The sequence below is a fragment of the Nanorana parkeri genome, unplaced genomic scaffold (genome assembly GCF_000935625.1).
Source record: "Nanorana parkeri isolate BGI_ZX_2015 unplaced genomic scaffold, ASM93562v1 scaffold740, whole genome shotgun sequence".
Classification (NCBI taxonomy): Eukaryota; Metazoa; Chordata; class Amphibia; order Anura; family Dicroglossidae; genus Nanorana; species Nanorana parkeri.
This window is the reverse complement of record NW_017307008.1, coordinates 739573-755397: the sequence shown is the minus strand read 5'-3', so window position 1 is coordinate 755397 and position 15825 is coordinate 739573. Positions and strand designations below refer to the sequence as shown.

General features: G+C 46.0%; 1 protein-coding gene across 1 annotated transcript; it reads right to left on the bottom strand.

The window, feature by feature from the left end:
* Nucleotides 1-1308: 1308 nt before the first annotated feature.
* Nucleotides 1309-11098, bottom strand: LOC108793343 (adrenodoxin-like). Its single transcript, XM_018564257.1, has 4 exons — nucleotides 10907-11098; nucleotides 5691-5818; nucleotides 2902-3031; nucleotides 1309-1467 (listed from the first exon to the last, which is right to left on the bottom strand). The coding sequence occupies exons 1-4, from the start codon at nucleotides 11062-11064 to the stop codon at nucleotides 1350-1352; spliced, it is 534 nt and encodes a 177-aa protein (XP_018419759.1). The 5' UTR covers nucleotides 11065-11098; the 3' UTR covers nucleotides 1309-1349.
* Between the last annotated feature and the right edge of the window lie 4727 nt (nucleotides 11099-15825).

Sequence of the window (15825 nt, the reverse complement as noted above, 5' to 3'; positions counted from 1 at the left end):
CACGGAACACCCGAATCCAATGATTTGAAGGGGCGTCCAAATACTTTTGGCAATATAGTGCATAACCAGATTGTAACCAAAGGGACAGTTTGTACTCAGTATCGCTCTCCGGCATAACACATATTACACATCAGAATCAGATACTGGATTACCATATCCTCATACGGCTGGCTAATTACCCGAAAGACCACCAAATTGTCTTATAAGGGCCAAAGAAATGAAGACTCTCCTTGCTCCCACTGGATTAAAACACACACACACACATCATTTACCTACTAAATAGAGTTTTTAAAGGTGTAAAAGTTAACGGTCATCGCTAATATTTCACCCCAAAAACAAGAACTCAATAAAAGCGAATCTGTCCACCAAAGGAAATTGGGGATTTTACATTACATGGGCGCCATCTGGTGTCCATTTAGTATCATTACACTTCTCAGCTCAGCACCCATTGTATATATAATGCCATTTATACCGGATATAATGTTACAATGTGTCTTTTGATACCGTATATACATGACTGCTTTAGGTGTTCTTGACATCATAATTCACAGCAGTTTTTTAACTCCTTAAGTCAGACACCTTTTATAACGTATACAGTATATGTTGGTGCCATTTGTAACTTTTAGAAGATGGCGCCGGGTACTGGCATGGGGTAGAGATCACATAGTTTAGTCAGGTTGGAAACAAGACGCAAGACAATAGAATACATTGAAAACCTCCCTAAAAACACAGCGCCCTGCCTCAGTTCTTTATCAAGAGCCCTCAGCCCTGATGCAAACCGTGGGCGGGCCCTTGGGAGGAGCTATGCAAATATCAAAATGCCTTGATGGGTGGGTGTCAGTCTGGAGGAGTGGGTGTTCCTAGGCTGGCTGCATTTGCAGTGCAGATCACTTTAAGTAAAGCCTTCATGATTGAAAGAACTGGTATCCAATGAATGAAAGGGGCGGGGATAGTCAGGCTGGGAAGCACAGCGCTAGATGATGCTGGACGTCCTCCAGCCAGAAAAAGCGTAGGTTAAGATGCTACATTTAATATTAAAACATACATCTGATGCTACAGTAGGTCCGATTTAAGAACTAAAGGTAACATAGTAAAACATTGACGGTTGACAAACGATACATTTAACATGTTACAATAAATCCTGACAAGATACAGATGAGGTGTCATTGGACAGATCACTGAGGGGGTATTCAGTTTGAGTCCAGGTCTTGTATCTCATTGAAGTATCACTTCTGATCTGATGAAGCTTCCATGTGGCCGGTGAGATAATCAGAGTGTCAGTTCATAGATTGAGCGTGTCTCTGACCACGGCGGCTCGTATTGTAAAATATAACGAGTGTTGGGTCATATCATTGCTGGCTCTGCTGGCCCATAGTCTCCCCTCTGGCATCAGCCACATCTCTCGGCACGCGCACCGTCAGACCCTCGATGGCTTTTCTCATACAGATCTGGCAGCCAAGACGAGACCTGGAAAATTACAGCACACAACTTATTATGGGGGCTCTTCATCACTGACCACCAATGTAAGGGGGGTACGTCTCCATCAGCCACCAATGTAAGGGGGGCTCTTCATCACTGACCACCAATGTAAGGGGTGTACGTCTCCATCAGCCACCAATGTAAGGGGGGCTCTTCATCACTGACCACCAATGTAAGGGGGGTACGTCTCCATCAGCCACCAATGTAAGAGGGGCTCTTCATCACTGACCACCAATATAAGGGGGGTACGTCTCCATCGGCCACCAATGTAAGGTAGCTCTTCATCACAGACCACCAATGTAAGGGGGGTACGTCTCCATCGGCCACCAATGTAAGGGAGCACTTCTCCACTGACCACCAATGTAAGGGGGGCTCCTCTTCACTGACCACCAATGTAAGGGGGGCTCCTCTTCACTGCCCACCAATGTTAGGGGGCACGTCTCCACTAATCACCAATGTTAGGGGGCACGTCTCCACTAATCACCAATGTAAGAGGGGCTCTTCACTGACCCCCAATCTTAATTCTCTATTGACCACCAATGTTAGGGGACACTTTCCCCACTGACCACAATTGTAAGTGAACACATCTCCACTGACCACCAATGTAAAGGGGGCTCTTCTCCACTGGCCACCAACGTAAAGGGGGCTCTTCTCTAATGACCACCAATGTAAGTGAACACATCTCCATTGACCACCAATGCAAAGGGCTCCTCTCTACTGATCACAAATGTAAGGGGGGCTCTTCACTTACCACCAATGTTAGGGGGTAATTCTCCACTGACCACGAATGTAAGGGGGCTCTTCTCCACTGACCACCAATGTTAAGGGGGCTCTTCATCATTGACCACCACTGTTAGAGGTACTTCTCCACTAATCACCAATGTAAGAGGGCTCTTTTCTACTGACCACCAATGTAAGGGGGGCTCCTCTCCACTGACCACCAATGTAAAGGGGGCTCTTCATCAGTGACCACCAATGTAAAGGTGGGCACTTCATCATTGACCACCGATGTTAGAGGGTACTTCACTAGTCAACAATGTAGGGGAGCTCTTCTCCACTAACCACCAATGTAAGCGTGCCTTCCTCCACTGACCACCAATGGAAGAGGACAAATCTTCACTGACCACCAATGTAATGGGGCCCTTCTCCCACCGGACAACATGTCATCTGGCACTTTTTTGACCACCATTGTAAAGTGACACCACAAAATTCACTGTCCACATTTATTTTCCAGCCATTGGTATTATTTGCTTATAACTGAAAATAATTTTGTCACATAGAGTTGGGGGATGTTAAAACGTGACCTACGCCTGTGGAAAATGATCTAGGTACACCCCCGCTCAGTGGATCTCCTTTATAGTGGAGACAGTCTTCACCTGATGCTCTAAAAAGGAAAATAGTGGAAATAATGGAAATAATTACCTGTCTGTCAGTCCAAAAGCCAAATCCAGCATGTCCAGCTCCTCATCCGATATGGCGCCCAACATGTCAAAGTGCTTCTGGTCAAATATCAGGTGACAAGTAGAACAGGCGAGAGTCCCCTCGCAGGCACCTTACAGAACAGAGGGGGGAGCATCAAGATTTAATACAAAGGCAATTAAATACAATAAAGTGAAAACATCTTATGTTATAGATGAGCGACCTGTGACTCCAGAATTTTAGTGAGCCTTCAGGTGGCACCATGTCCTGAAGGCCAGGGATGAACTGATACCATTTTTTCAAGACCGATTACCAGTACCGATACTTTTCCTCGAGTACTTGCCGATACCAATTTCCGATGTTTTTTTTTTTTTTGTGTCATGTGACAGTTTTTCTAAAACAATAAAGACTATTGGTTTTAGGACAGCGGTGGAGCGCCAGAGCCCGATCGCAGCTGCAACTGCTATGCCCCCTGTTAGTTCTGCCACTGACTCCAAGCTGTAGAGTGACTACAAATCTCAGCAATACATTATACAGCAATGCAGAATAATAGCATATGAATTTTCTACATACTCTGTGCTGCTGCTCTGCTCAGGGGTGCCAGCCTGATGTCTCGGGTAGAGGGTCTAGGGAGGGGGAGTTGATGCGCAGAGGGTCTCAGAAGGGGGAGATGTGAATGTCTCAGGAGGGGAAGATGTGCAGAGGGTCTCAGGAGGGGGAAATGTGCAGAGGGTCTCAGGAGGGGAGATATGTGGAGGGTCTCAGAAGGGAGATATGTGTGGAGGGTCTCAGGAGGGGGAGATGTGCGGAGGGTCTCAGGAGGGGAAGATGTGCAGAGGGTCTCAGGAGGGGGAAATGTGCAGAGGGTCTCAGGAGGGGAGATGTGTAGAGGGTCTCAGAAGGGGGAGGTGTGCTGGTGGCAAAAGTGCTGTAAGCAGGTGCCACGTAATTTTTTAAAAGGCTGCCGGGATCACCATCATCACCTCCCGAGGATACATGCCATCAGAGCCCCATGGCAGGATCTCTCCTCTGATCTGGGCTCAGTCTATCCTGCTGTGCTGCAGCCTGGCACAGAATGAGTTACTTTCACCTACTTATCAAGACTTTTCCGAGCTCACCGATCTAAAGTTCCCTATTACCTCTCTGGTTCATGGGCTGGAGTCTAACTTTCTTGCTATCTGACATTTTAACATTGATGGACGATCCTGTTGGATGAGCAGGCTCCCTCACGTCCTCCACTGCGAGGCCAGATGAAGTGTTTATAGAAATTTGCAGATCGGTGTAGCAGATGATGCCCAGTGTGGTGCAGCACGGGGAGCATCAGGTACAACATCGCCCATCACGGTGAAACCCTCCGTATTCCTATGAGTAGGGGAGGAATTCTAGCCCTGCTCCTTACTCCATTACCATAAAGCACCGGTATCGGCTTTTGGTATCGGGGCATTGGGACAAGTGAAAATGCCCAGTATCGGAACCAATACAGACACTGGTAACAGTATCCATGCATCCCTACTAAAGGCCCTTTGCTGCAGGCCAACTTTCTGTTCAACCACAGTTGTGGGGCCACAAGTTGCCCGATGAATTTTTATCAATTCATTTCATTATTTGATATAACAGTTAAACAAACCACTCACGGTCCAATCCTTCCTTGTTTGGCCTCTTGAATAGGGATGAACAAAATTGGGAGCTTTTTCTTCTCCAAAATACCAGCAAATACTTGGATACTTTGGCAAACTTTACCACTTTGGCAAAATAAATTGGAGGCAAAGACTAAATGAACGTGGATTTGGTGGTTTCTAAGGGTTTAGTGGACTTCAAAAGGACCTTAAAGGTTAGGCGTATTCTAACAATCAGGGTCAAGCCAAGGGGTAAGAAGAAGAGGAGCCTGTCTTTAGTACTTCAGCTGGAAGGCGGCGGTGCACAAAGGGTCGGACTTGCAACCTATGCTGCTGAAGTAGATCACATCGTATTGGGGAGGGGGGGCACACTTTGGCCTTTTCACTTTATATGCTAACGGACTTTGTCCCAGTACTGGTACTGGTGCCTGTTTGTTGCTAATGTATTACCACAATTGACCTTTTGTTGCCCACATATTGTAATGACTACCCATTTGTTGCACCCTGTATTGTCTTGATTACTCATTTTTTGCCCCTTGCAGTCTTAGGATCTACTTTTTTTCCTTCCATATTGCCAAGTCAGTGCTGTTTCTTTGAAGGGCCATCTTTAACAAACAAACCACTCTGCTGTTATCCATCAATGTTGTCATGATTACCTCCACCCCTTGGCTGCACCCCCTACCTCTGGCTCACTGATCGATTGCCAGGGATGGTCTGTGGTGCCACACCTGCACAGTTCATGCCCATTGACTTCTATATTATCTACCTCTGTCTCCCGGATGGGGGATGAGCTCCATAGATGTCAATGGGGATATAGTCAGCAGGCATGGACAGCAGAAGGAGACGTCCACTGCTGGATATAAACAGTCAATGGAGGCCGGCCTCTTTGGAACTCAAGTATTCACCTGTGCATGGGGAGGTAGAGGTGAGGTCACCTTAAAGGGGCCTAAAGGATAAGTGCACTTAGTTTTAAAGTGCACTTATCCTTTAAGAAACCCTCCCACATTGTTTTGCAAATTTTGGATTTCCCATCACTGGTCATTCCAATAACAAAGGTCAACAGGACAAATAGAGGGTGAATCTACCCCGCTTTATAGCGTGCAATAAAAACCTGACAAAGGTTCTACCCCTTCCATACTCCAAAGATGTGCCTATAAGAATATTTTAATGTCTCACCAAATCCATCAATGTTCAAATGGTGACGGATAACCACCTCCAATAGGCTCTCCCCTTCCTTGGCTGTGGCTGTCAGAGTTTCTCCATTGCGATTGATGAAATTCACTGTTAAATGGTCATCGGTGGATCTACAAGTCAAAGAAAGAAACTGCAGATTGGCCTTTCACTGAGAACAATTTGTGAGGTCAGGCTCAGAAATTGAAGTTGTAATTCATCCCAAAGGTGTTCAATAAGGTTGAGGTTCCTCGAGTTCCTCTACACCAAACTGGTCACACCATGTCTTTATGGAGCTGGCTTTGTACACAGGGGACAGTCATAATGGAACAGAAAAGGGTCTTCACCAAACTGTTACTACAAGGTTGGAGCAGCACAATTGTCTACAATGTCTTTGTATGATGAAGTATTAACAGGATCTTTACTGGAGACACCTAAACTATTTTATTTCAAGGGCTGCCCCCATACTTTTAGCCACATGGGTAGGTGTGGTGGTCAGGTGTCCTCATACCTCATATTAGTGTAGAGAACTGGATTACAAGACATGGGTAAAGAATGGTGAGAAAGGAATGGTGGGTAACGAACGGTGGGCAAGGAATGGTGGATAAAGAAGGATGGGCAAGGAAAGCTACGTAAAGAATGTATGGAAAGGCATGGTGGGTAAAGAATGATGTGCAAAGAATGGTGGATAAAGAATGGTAGGCAAGGAATGATAGGTAAAGAATGCTGGGTAAAGAATAGTGGGCAATGAATGGAGGGTAAAGATTGGTGGGAAAGGAATGGTAGGTAAAGAATGGCGGGTAAGGAATGGCTGGTAAAGAATGTTGGGCAAGGAATGGTGGGTAAAGAATGGTGGGCAAGGAATGGAGGGTAAAGATTGGTGGGAAAGGAATGGTAGGTAAAGAATGGCGGGTAAGGAATGGTAGATAAGGAATGGTGGGCAAGGAATGGTGGGTAAAGAATGGTGGGCAAGGAATGGTAGGTAAAGAATGGTGGGCAAGGAATGGTAGGTAAAGAATGGTGGGCAAGGAATGGTGGGTAAAGAATGGTGGGCAAGGAATGGTAGGTAAAGAATGGTGGGCAAGGAATGGATGGGAGGAATAATCCCTATGACCTGTTGCTCCTTTGTCAAGTTTATAAAAGCAGTAACCCACCAGCATTTTAATCACAGGGGTGACTGAAGGTGAAATTACTTGTACATGGTGGCCTGATGTGAACTGGTAGAGGGTAGAGGGTCCGGTCCCTTTACCAGTAGATTGGTTGACCCCATGATGACTGGCAAAGTGTAGATCATAACCAGTACATTACAGGATTGTAGAATGCACACATTCTACTATAGAAGAGTGACTCCTGTGTTGTTCATATGAAGAGTGACTCCTGTGTCGGAGTGAGCCTTTATGTTGCTATAGATGTATATTGATCCTCTTAGGAGGATGATTGACACTTGACACGAGTAGATATGAGAACGTATACAATAAAAGACACAAACTTATCATTCAATATCTAGAGAAGAAGATACAATGTATCCTTGTAACACACAAGTTCTCTCACGTTGTATGTGAGTTTTAGAAGGCTGGTGGTCAATGATCTGTTTCTGCTGCGCAGACCTTGAACGTCATCCAAAAAATGTTCCAGCGCTGACCTCGGCGTGTTATCGTAACGCTGGATTCTTCTCATCTTTAGAAGACTGGTTGATAAAACTTCTGAGAGTTCTTTTGCTCCTCCTATCTGCTCTGCATTGCACGGCAGGGTACCGGGCAGGTAGGGGGTGGGGCGTGGCTGGTAGGGGTGTAGGGGCCCAAGAAAATATTTGCCTGGGGTCCAATCAATATTAAAGACAGCCCTGCATAGAGTAGATAAGGGTTAAAAACCCCGTAAGGTTTTTTTAAACTTGGGGTCAGGTGGAGAGATTTCCCTTCACTTCCTGTCCCAGACACACAACAGGAAGAGGAGGAAATCTCTACAAAGTAAGGGGGAAATCTTTTATTACACAGGTGTCCCCATTGGAAGGCAGATCATGGCTGGTGCAAGGTGCCCTCAGCTCTAATGCAAGTAGTGGGATGGCTCTTGGGAGGGGTTATGCAAATATCAAAATGCCTCGCTAGGTGGATGTCAGTCTGGAGGAGTGGGTGTTGCTAGACAGGCTGCATTTGAATGCAGACCACCATCAGGAACCCCCCTGAAGAAATGCCATGCAGCCTTTGCTGGAGTGCAAGTAGACAGGAAGTGGCTGCAAAAAGGCTGCAGGAGATTAGCAACGGCCCATTAGGAAATCTACAATGCATTGCATGCTACAGCTCAGGTAATACAATCAGCAAGGATTTTGCTGCTGCCATGGAGGCGGCTCTACATATACTACGGTAGGAGATTGTAGCTCTAAGGCTTCGCCCGGCCACGATACATAAATATCTGATCCATGTAGATCCTTCTTCTACAAAAAATCTAAATCTGAGCCAAAGGAGAATCAGGTTCATTTTATCAGAGTTTTATTATTCAGCGCAGTTAATGTTTAAGCTCTGTGTGATCAATGGCAGGGATGAAGCATGGCCTTGACCCCGTTTTATCATCTTTGAACAGTGTTAACCCTTTCATATGTAGATACAATATAAAAATAAAGACAAAAAATATATATTAAAGATACAGAACCGAATGCTAAAAGAGGAATTTAAAAGGTATCTTATTCTTAACCTAAAAGCAAGAATGGATCATTATGCAGCTTAGCTTACCAATCCTTGAATGTGGTGGTCGCATTCGTTTTCTTTTTTTAGGCTTTCCAGAATGCGTTGGACACTTTAACTACTTTCTGTGACCAGTAAACTCTTGGTGAACTTAGTCAGGTCATGTGACACCCCCCTCTTTTATATGCTGCTTCTTTGGGGACCTTCTGGGAGACCCTGATTGACAGAGATCTTCCTCAAAATTTCTGAATTTCTCCAATAATTCACTCCGTAGGATCCAACGCTGACTTGCAACAACCATTCACTTACCTGTGGGATCCAACAATGAATTCCTCCAACCATTAATTTTCCCATGGGTTCCAACGCTGGATTCCTCCAACCATTCACTTACCTGTGGGATCCAACAATTGATTCCTCCAACCATTCACTTACCTGTGGGATCCAACAATGAATTCCTCTAAGCATTCACTTTCCCATGGGATCCAATGCTGAATACCTCCAACCATTCACTCCATGGGATCCAACGCTGACTTCCACCAACCATTCACTTACCGGTGGGATCCAACAATTGATTCCTCCAACCATTCACTTACCTGTGGGATCCAACCATGAATTCCTCTAAGCATTCACTTTCCCATGGTGGGATCCAATGCTGAATACCTCCAACCATTCACTCCATGGGATCCAACGGAGACTTCCACCAACCATTCACTCCATGGGATCCAACGATGACTTCCACCAACCATTCACTCCATGGGATCCAACACTGACTTCCTCCAACCTTTAACTCCATGGGATCCTATGCTGACTTCCACCAACCATTCACTACATGGGATCCAACGCTGACTTCCACCAGCCATTCACTCCATGGGATCCAACGCTGACTTCATCCAACCATTTACTTACCCATGGGATCCAACATTGAATCTCTCAAACAATTCACTCCATGGTATCCAACCCTGAATTCCTCCAATCATTTACTCCGTGAGATCCAATGCTGAAGTCCTCCACCCATTCACTCTGTGGGATGTAGCGCTCCACAAACACATTCTTGGTTGTCTGGCAGACTGAAGTCCTATTGGACCTCACTTTGCCCATCACCATTGTGCTTTGTTACTGAATAATGTACGGCCAATATTATAGTGTTTTGTTTTGTTTTTTTTTGCTAGCAACAAGATTGGTTCAGGCAAAAATTTGACAGCAAATGGGACACAATTTGACAAAATGCTGGAATGCTACTTGTCCTTTGTGCTGAGGTTTCTGCGAGCTTCTGAAACTATCACATTTGGCATTGGCACAGCAATTAGCGCAGCCTTGCTCAACCTTTTTACCCCAGAGGAACCCCTAAAATAATTTTTGGGTCACAGGGAACTCTTACTCAAACCAAGTTATTTGGTGAAAATGCCGCTTACATTGGTGGTCAGTTGGAAGAATACAACCCATACAGGGGTGGTCAAAATGTCACCATTACTGGATCATGCTGCTAGCCTTGCCAAGTGGTGTTGCTCCTGAAACTATGAAGGCACCATCGGATGGGAGGTCAATCAACCAACGCTCAAGAAACCCTTAGCAACCTCTGGAGGAAACCTAGAGCTCCACAGAACCTTAGTTAAGAATGGCTGAATTACGGAGTACTTTGTGGGTACAAGTACTGCAGGATATGTGTGGAGTATGCTGCAAGTAGGCTCCAACTCTATTTAACCATGGCCCCCAGACACATCCAATTTTCAGCTCAATGTAGCCACGCATACTTTGCCCACCACTCCACATTTCATTTGCGCCATGTCCCACTTTCTCAAGTTCTTAAGTTGGCAGATATGGAGAATGTTTTTTTTCAATCAATGGGCAGTTCTTGTAGCCATAGCATTAGCCATGGCTTTAACAAAGGAAGTGTATACCCCAAGATGGACACCTCCCAGAGCTGCACACAACATCCCAGAAATAGATTGCATGCTTCCCTGCCAACTTGCCAACACAGGTGGCTTCTGTTTATTTGCAGGGCAGCTCTGTGCTGATCAACAGCCCCCCGTCCAGCTGTCAGATGGGACTCCTTCCTGCAACTTCCTGCAAGCTTGTTCTACCACAGGCAGGCATCATCAGTACGTTCAGCTCATATATGACGCCATGATAACTGCTGTTCGCCACTCCCGATGGTTCCTGGAAAGAAGGTAAAGCTGCAAGGCTCCTTCTAGCCAATGCCAGTTGCTGTTGTGCACTAATAGGGAAGCTGGAGCCTGGGACTGTCAGGCGCCATGTTGACTAACTGTCGGAGAAGACAGGAAGTGGCGGCTGTGACCTGGTGCCTGGTGGGTAAGAACCACGGGTCTGCAAGGCAGGTAGTAAAGGGAAATCTCCCCATTGGGACACAGGAAGTAAAAAAAATAACATAGTAGAGATCCCCTACCCTTCCCAAAACTAAAAAGAAAAGCCTACACATATATTTTAAGTCTTGTTGTACAGAGGGAATTTCAGATCTATCGGAAATTATAGCATTTGTATTAAAAATAGTTAATTCCTCATTAAATATCAGTTATTTCCTCTTACCCAGAGCTGGACTTGCCATCTTGACATCTGGCAGAAGACGTGAAGCCTCTGATGTGGTTAGTCAGAAATCTCTTGATGGCACCATAGTTCCTTGTGCACGCGTTGACACGAAGACCACCGAGCAGCATCCGTGCAAGTTTTGGAGTGTGACAAGCCATGTTCTGAATGCAGAAGCCCTAGCTGCAAGTTAGCGCTGTGTTTGCAATGAAATGGAATCCGAGATATAAGGAGAGCCAATCCTATGAACACAAAGCCATCCCACTGCAGGAGCAACCTCCCACACCCATCAATATCTATGCAAATCATGCTGAGCTGACACAGGCAGACCCTGAACTTTAGCTGTAACTGCATTTTTTATATGTGAAAGGCATACAAATGAGACTTTTGCTCGGCGTTGCTTGCTGTTTATTGCTGCTATTGCTTTTAGGAGTCCATACATATTAAAAGTTTAAACAAAATACTTTAAAGTGACTGTTTGAAAAAAACTGCTTTAAAAAAAAAATTAACCTAGAAAAGAAGACCCTGGATACTCAACTCTCCAGTAGGATGTGAATACAAACTTTGCTGTCTTCAAGAACTATGGATATTCCATTGTAAAACCATGGCCATGGAACCATGGGAATTTGTGCCCATTTGTGAGGTCAAGTACTGATGTTGGATGAGAAGACCAGGCTCACAATCGGTGTTTAAATGAATCCCAAAGGTGTTCAATAGAGGTGAGGTCAGGGCTCTGTGTAGGACACTTGAGTTCTTCCACACCAAACTGATCAAACCATATCTTTATGGAGCTGGCTTTGTGCACCTAAACTCAATAATTCCTTTTGAACACCTATGTTTTATCAGGTGTTCCTACGTTCTATGGGGTTGAGGTCAGGGCTCTTTGTGGAAGAACTTGAGTGGCCTTCACAAACTGGTCAAACCATGTCTTTAAGGAGCTTGTACACAGTGGATAGTCATGTTCAATAGGGTTGAGGTCCGGGCTCTGTGCAGGACATTCGAGTTCCTCCACACTAGATTGGTCACACCATGTCTTTATGGAGCTGGCTTTGCACACAGGGGACAGTCGTGGTGGAAAAGAAAAGGCTGGAAGAGCACAATTGTCTACAATGTCTTTGTATGTTGTAGTATTAACAGAACCTTTTACTAGAAACAACCAAACTCAATCATTTGGAGGGGAGACCACATACCTGGTCTGACCAAGTTGGTCAGACCATGTGTTTCTGGAGCTGGCTTTGTACTCAGGCGACAGTCATGGTGGAACAGAAAAGGGTCTTCTCCCAACTGTTACCACTAGGGATGTCCCGATACCGGTACTAGCATCGGTATCGGGATCGATACAGGGCATTTTGACAAGTACTTGTACTTGTCAAAATGCCCCGATACATAGCGTCGAAGCTTGCGCTATTATTTTATTTTTTTTCCTTACCTTCCGGCTGCTTTTTGGGAGAGCAGCGGCGACTCAGCGCTGGTCCGGTGGGAGGAGCTCCAAGTGGGGTCCTAATTTAGCTGGCAGGTGAACGGGCAGTTGTCAGCACAAGTTCCACACCCCTGAATGTGGAGACAGGAGGTGGGGGAACAGCGGGCAGCACAGGTGCCAGAAGATGCAGGACACTGGGCCTGGAAAGAGCCTTGAGGCCCGTCTTCAGTGAAGCAGGAAGCAGGTGTTGATGCGGCTGGAGCAGAGCGGAGTCGGGCAAGCCAGGGTCAGCAACAATCTGGCGGCAAGGTACAAAAGGAGAAGGCAAAGGAGAATCCAGGGACAAGCAGAAGTCGGAGGCAGGCAGCAGTCAGGCAAGGTCAAGGAATCCGGGTCGACAATAATACAGCAACAGGCTAGGTACAGGAACACACACACTAAACCTGAAAGACCACTCGGCAATGATTCTGGGAGTTGGGCCAGCTTAAATAGGATCATCCCCAGACAGAGCGAGTCATTTCCTGTGCGCCATGTGAGCGCAACTTCGCGCATCCGGCTGCAGTTTGCGCATGCGCAATAGCTGCCACTTGCGCATGCGCAATAGCCGCCGTTTACCGCAAATGCGGTGAACAGGCCTATGCGCATGCGCAGTCGTATCTCTGCTGCCAGGCATGGTCTTACAATAGTACATAATATGTAGTTGTACTATGGATCCTTTAACCCATTCATGTTAGCAGGGGATAATTGTAATTATATTGCTGCAGACTGCCGTTTACTGGATGTGTGCGCTGTATATGTACTATGGATCATGATTTAACCTAATCATGTTAGCAGGGCAGAATTGCGAGCGCCTCCCACAAGCTGACCACCGAGACGCGATGCAGCGATCTTGCCCAGCGATGACTACAAGAGGCAGCGCGTGAGGCAACAGGGATCGGAGTGAAACTGTGAGTAAGGGAAGCTGGGACGGGGCTGGCTGTAAATCTATTGCTATAGTGTACTGGGCGTGTGTAATGTATATGTAGTACATATATACAGCACACACCTCCTCTACACCCCAGCAACAGATTTACAATTCTCCGCTGTTAACATGAATAGGTTAAATCATGATCCATAGTACATAACATGTAGTTGTACTATGGATCATTTAAAGTCACCTGTCCCTTTAAAAAAAGTATCGATAATTGGTATCGGCAAGTACATGAGGGGAAGTACTTGGTCTTGAAAAAGTGATATCGGGGCATCCCTAGTTACCACAATTATGGAAAATATCTTTGTATGTTGTAATATTAACGGTACCATTCACTTGGAACATCTCAACTCAACCATATGGAATGGTTTCTACAACATGTGCCGGCTTGATGTTTAGGTGTCCACAATTGTTTGGCAAAGTGTTGTAGCTCAGTGAACCGAGCCTTGTGTTTTCATTAGGACACCATAGTAGGTGAAAATCCAACTTTAGTGTTATTTGCATTGTTGTGGGGTTGTGTACTGTTCTAATAAGGGGGGGGGCTATTTGTCAAGATTCACACAACTTTAAAAAAAAAAGAAAAGGAAAATGAATTTTAATTAATGTCAATCATTGCGCAACCTGTCGGCACTATAAAAATCCTGTATAATAATAATAATACAATTTCAAAAATGTATGGATCTTAAGTGAAAGTTGTGTGAATCTTGGGAGAAAGCATAGTTAACAAGACCTCTAGGGCTAATCAGAGGCTATTTTTTTGGGCACAAGCACTGGTCCAGGATACATTAAAGAAGCTTTTGTGATCCTCTACAGACATTTCAAACCCACTATGACACATCAAATTTCCAAAATGCTGTGTCCCTCCATTAACTACAGTGCATTTCACCAATATCTTCCAATTTTTGCCAAAATGTTGGGAAAATGAAGACTCTCATTATTGGCCACCTCAATACAATGAGGAGGCTCAGGTTTTAGTTAACGACGCCCCTTTAATCTGCTCCTACTGTCAGTGCAGTATGGCTACACCCTTGCAATGTCCAGGAGGACCTCAGGTCTTTCAAAATCCTATTGGAATGATGCTCTAGAGCCGGGGTGTCAAACTTCATGTAATCGCGGGCCGCATCAGCATTATGGTTGCCCTCAAAGGGCCGGTTGTGTCTGTAGGACTATATAAATGTATCTACTCTTTATCATATTAAATAATTGTCTCTGCATTCCATTATTTCTGGTCTTAGTAATAACTTAAAGGAAAACTATGGGGTTAGGTCTTTCCCCCATAGTTCTCCTAAGGGTAATGGGAGGACACAAACTAGCTTCCTCCCGTCACACAAAGCTCAGTATACTGAGATGCCCTGGATCCACCCAGCTGCGTGAGTGACAGCTGGCTCTCCCTATCTAGAGGCAGAGCCAGCTGTACCCTCCCCCGTCCGTTCCACCAATCAGCGCTGGAGGATCGGACAGGGGAGGGGGGGGGGAATCCCTGCAGGGAGGACAAAAAACTAGCGTCCTCCTGTGACCCAAAGCTCAGTATATTGCAAGCTAAAGCTCGCGGTATACATTACTGTCGAGATCTTCCCAGCTGCGTGATTGACAGCTTGCACTACCTTTCTAGAGGCAGAGCCAGCTGTACCTGCCCCCTCCCCCGTCCGTTCCGCCAGTCAGCGCTGGAGGATCGGATCGGGGAGGGGAAGAATCCCTGCAGGGAGCCTTGACTGACAGTCACGGCTCTCTGCAGGGATAGATCGAGAAGTGAGCGAGCGATGGTATGTGTTCTCTCACTTCCCGATCTACTGAGCCGACCTGTGACAGTTTCATTGTCACAGGTCGGCTCAGATTATGAAAATCACCCACCTCATAGTTCGCCTTTAATAACTGGCTCTGAAAGTAGAAGTTTAGGAAAAATATTGGCAATTAGTGTAATAGGCTCACAGGTGGCGGTGCGAGTTCTATGGTGGCCTGTGCAGATTCTCAGGTGGCTGTGCAGGTTCTATGATGGGCTGTGTGGACTCTCAGGTGGCTGTACGGACTTCTCAGGTGGCTGTGCAGGTTCTATGGTGGGCTGTATGTGCGGACTCTCAAGGGGCTGTGCAGGGTTCATGGTGGGTTGTGTGAACTCTCAGGTGGCTATGTCGGGTTTATGGCGGGCTATGCAGATGCTCGGGTGGCCGTGCAAAATCTTAGGAGGGCTGTGCGGTCTCACCAGGGGTCCCGTTCGGTCTCAGTGAGTGTGAGTGGCGTGGATCCACAGGAACATTTGCTGCCGGCACCGCGATTCACAAGAAGGCTGCTGGGACCTTGTTGGGGACCTGAGGCCGCCTTCCTGTGAAACCCGGTGCCTGTTTACAGCGCCGCCTTGGTTTCAAAATGTTAAGCTGCAGGAGAGGTGCGAGTGTCACATGAAATGACCTGGCGGGCTGGATTTAGCCCACGGGCCTTGTGTTTGCAACATGTGCTCTAGAATTTATTCTGTTATGCATGAAAAATATAAATACAGATAACATATATATATATTTATTTTTCCTTAGTAAAAAA